Source organism: Fusarium mangiferae, assembly GCF_900044065.1.
Source record: "Fusarium mangiferae strain MRC7560 genome assembly, contig: FMAN_scaffold045, whole genome shotgun sequence".
NCBI lineage: Eukaryota > Fungi > Ascomycota > Sordariomycetes > Hypocreales > Nectriaceae > Fusarium > Fusarium mangiferae.
The window spans coordinates 8,245-11,987 of record NW_024573965.1 but is presented as its reverse complement, the minus strand read 5'-3'; the positions used below and the strand labels follow the sequence as shown (position 1 = coordinate 11,987).

General features: G+C 43.5%; 1 protein-coding gene across 1 annotated transcript; it reads left to right on the top strand.

Moving 5' to 3' along the window:
• Nucleotides 1-2,999: 2,999 nt before the first annotated feature.
• Nucleotides 3,000-3,645, top strand: FMAN_15518 (uncharacterized protein; the record flags this gene model as incomplete). Its single annotated transcript, XM_041826337.1, has 2 exons — nt 3,000-3,267; nt 3,317-3,645. 2 exons carry the CDS (start codon nt 3,000-3,002, stop codon nt 3,643-3,645), a joined length of 597 nt encoding a protein of 198 aa, XP_041691615.1.
• Nucleotides 3,646-3,743: the final 98 nt, after the last annotated feature.

Sequence of the window (3,743 nt, the reverse complement as noted above, 5' to 3'; positions counted from 1 at the left end):
TCGGAATTATAATCACATGCATACCCATATTCAAACAGCTCTTACGGAAACTCAAACACGGCAAGACCGTTGGCGAAGGACATGTCGGGCCCAGAAGTAGCTGCCATCATCCCCAATCAACTGACAGCCTCGGTTATGATCTTGAGGCACCGGGTCATACGGCTTTCGGTGATCGTGTCACATCGAGCCAGGAAGCTCTGGTGTAGTCTRACCCTGGTGTCTGTTTGGAGCAGCGAGAAACTTCAGTCTCTGACAAAGCCAAACCTATCATTTATTTGTAACAATTTCTTCCGTCAGAACCCTACAGGGAGCCAATTATCAATATGGCTACAAAAGTATTTCCTGAGTCTGGTAGAAAAAGGGTGACTTATTTAAAGTCTGATACTGTACCTTTCCTTGCTCTAGGCGTCTGGAATATGACACGAAGCTCTATGTGTATTCTGACAAAAAAGTTTCTGTGTGAATATACACAAGATGTTTGGCGAGCGAATGCTGTAGATACACAGACGAAACCTATGCTGTATACCTCTCATACCAGCTCTATAGCTAGTTTTCAGTATGTAGATATTAGAAAGGGTAGCTAGGTCTCTTCTCTCTGGGGCACGGGTTTGAGGATACTTACTTCCAGATGGAAGTAAAGCAATATTTATGCATTGGCCTCTTATCATGCTTGGTTACCGTGCATATTTCACTCTATATATGCCACTACAGATTCTAGTTCGCCTTGGCTATACGCCCACAAACGATCCCATAGTTAGGTATCAAGAGGAGTAAGAATTTACAGAGCATAGCCCATCTATCAACCAGGCTTGCTGTTCTTCATCAGCTCATCTGCAAGCSAATGATTCCACATGGTGAGGTCTAGGATAAACCAAGAGTAGGCTAGCCCTGAGCTAGTTCTCTGTAACGTCCTCCACTTTAAAACAGAGATAGCCCGTAGAGAACTTGGGGTTAGTATACTGGCCTTGTGCAACTAGGTGAGACGCAAATGTCAAACATTTCTACGCTACGGCCCACGACGTTCCATCACGTACAGCAATAAATTTGAATAAGCTGTCTACCAACAGTAGGAGATCTGAACTTAAATATTCCTTACCGCGCTTTGCCATCATCTTGGCCTGCAGAGCTCAATCTCAACGGACCTAGTCTAGACCGGCAACAGAGTCTCACCCACGTGGTGATTGCCCCACGAAGCTGGGATCAGATCAGGTCTTACTGGAATCGAAGTTTCGAAAAGGAACGAAGGCCCACTCCAATATCACGTGAAGCGAAAGAAAGCAATTAGACATGGCAGAAAGGATATTCTGAACTAGGTTCTCTTCTAGCTCACAACTTAGACATTATACCAAGATGTCGGACCAGTTGCTAGAGCACAAGGCTGATAAGAGGAAAAACTAGATGATGACTTTTTGGCCAGCCTTGGAGGCTTATAAGAAGGTGCCTCCAATCCCTCGGCAAAGAAAAGTTAGCTCAACACTGCAATCACCCCTGATCTTCAAGATGGCGGATATCCTGAACGGTAGTGTAAGCGGAGGAGATCACTATAGTACCAGCGATATAACCAATCGAGCGACATTGGAGTCCTCTTAGACAAAGAGATCATTGTAGTATGCAATCTGATAGAGAAAGATGGCTTAAATCACAAACATTGAGCCTCAGAAAGCAGGAAACGTCACCTGAAAATCATCTCAAATTACCAACTCCCATAAGATGTATGCAAAGTGTAACACTACAGTACGAATTCAAAGATCCGCAAGCACATTTTATACATCTCAATTATCGATATCATTACAGCAACTGAAACAATATGCCATTTCCCTCCGCATCAATACACAAATAAGTGAAGGTTAGATCCCATATCTTTTTCCTCTTCGTCAAATGCCTCCGATTTGGCACTATTCACTTTTCTATGAGCCTTTCAAACCTGTAATGAAAAAGAAAGCAGAAAGGACAAAAAGAAAAAGAGGACAGAGTGACTGAGATTGAATCCTTCGATGGAAAAAGCGACGATTTGCAAATTCAAAGAGCCAAAGTGAAGTTTGTCAGCTGGATTGCTGTATCTGGTCATTGTTGASCCTATTGAGGCCGTTCCTGATACTCTTGCCACAAAACTCGGTAGTCGGTTCCGAATCGTTGTCGCTGAATCACCGGTGCCGTGAGCTGTGAGTGGTCGGTAGAATACTAATCCTCAAGTTCAACTCCCGTGTCTTAGGGTCTTGGATTTTACTAGACGCCACCACGGGGGGGAATTAATGGTTAGTCGTCTGGTTCTATTTTACAAAATCAAGGTTGAAATGAAAAATTAGTCATTTCTGATTCAATTTACCATTCTTTAATGGCTTTTACGCACTTGGAAAAAAACTTGAATCAGAGAAAGGCGTTAGTAAGCAAGTTTTCACAACATCACCCTTTCGCCCCACTGAGATTTGGCATGTTGTTACACTTGATGCAGTACCATTATGGCGTAACATACCGCCCCTGTCTATGCACCTTAACAGAGCGTTATGCATATAACGAAGTTATTATCCAGATGTGTTATTTGTAGTTGAGACAACTTAGATCTACAATGATGACTTTATCCCACTCAATATAAAAACACACAGCCACTTCATCCAGCAGACCATCTCATACTCTATACTGCTTTATGAGCCTTTGAAAATTGAATACAGTGTATTCATGGCATTTCGATGATTTCTGCTCTTCTAATGAAGTTACTCCACTTTCCGCTCACTCTCGACCAGTCATTGATGACAAACTGAATGACATAAGCGAAATCGCGCACGGGACGACAGGCGCGCCCTCAAATTATTACTCAAAGGCCTTTGAGGCACAAATCTTGTCATCGAAAAATCATTTGCTGATTTCCTTCTACTTCTCACTTTCCCCCTTTCTGTCACGGCTGTCTTTCCACGAAGCTTATTTCTCTTTTTACCAAAACCCATTCTTTTATTCATTCCAACGCGGTCATATACAGCGGCGAATCGCATCAAAACACCACAATGAGCATGCGCAAGAGATCACTACCTATCGAAGAGGATTGCTACCCTGAATGCCCTTTCACTATCTCTTACGAGACTTATCACCAGAGAGGTCATGAAAACAAGAAGCGGAAGTCTAAAAATCGAGATGAGAACAAACAGGTTCAGTCGCAAACCTCTCCTTTCAACCCGGAGGTCAGGTTAGAAGCGCGTACGAGTAGGGATATATATTACACCATCAAGCCTCAAGAACAGTGGCGAGACATGAAACGCTACAATAACTTTATTCGTGAGCATCTGATGGAATCTAGTAGGAGCCCATGGCTAACCYTTGGCAGTGAACCAAAACAAATATAATACAGAAAGTTTCGTATATGTTGCTAACGAGCTATCAATTGAAAATAAAAAGGCTCAAGATCGTGGTCTGGGCATTTGTAAGAAGAACAAAGATGAGTGGGTAGCGCGCATCCTCGAGATCCGTGCTTCTGATAAGGTTCACGTCTATGCACGCATCTACTGGATGTACAGACCCGAAGACCTCCCTCTGGGGACCGTTGAYGGCRACAAGAARAYTCRAGGCCGTCAGCCGTACCATGGCGTCAACGAACTGATCGCTTCCAACCACAGTATGCTCCAAAATGTTACCGACATACCGCAATACGACTAACCGATCTCTCCTTTGTTAGTGGATATCATCAATGTTGTCAGTGTTGAAGGGCTCGCTGCCGTCGATGAATGGAAAGAGTCCGATACCAATAAAGTCCC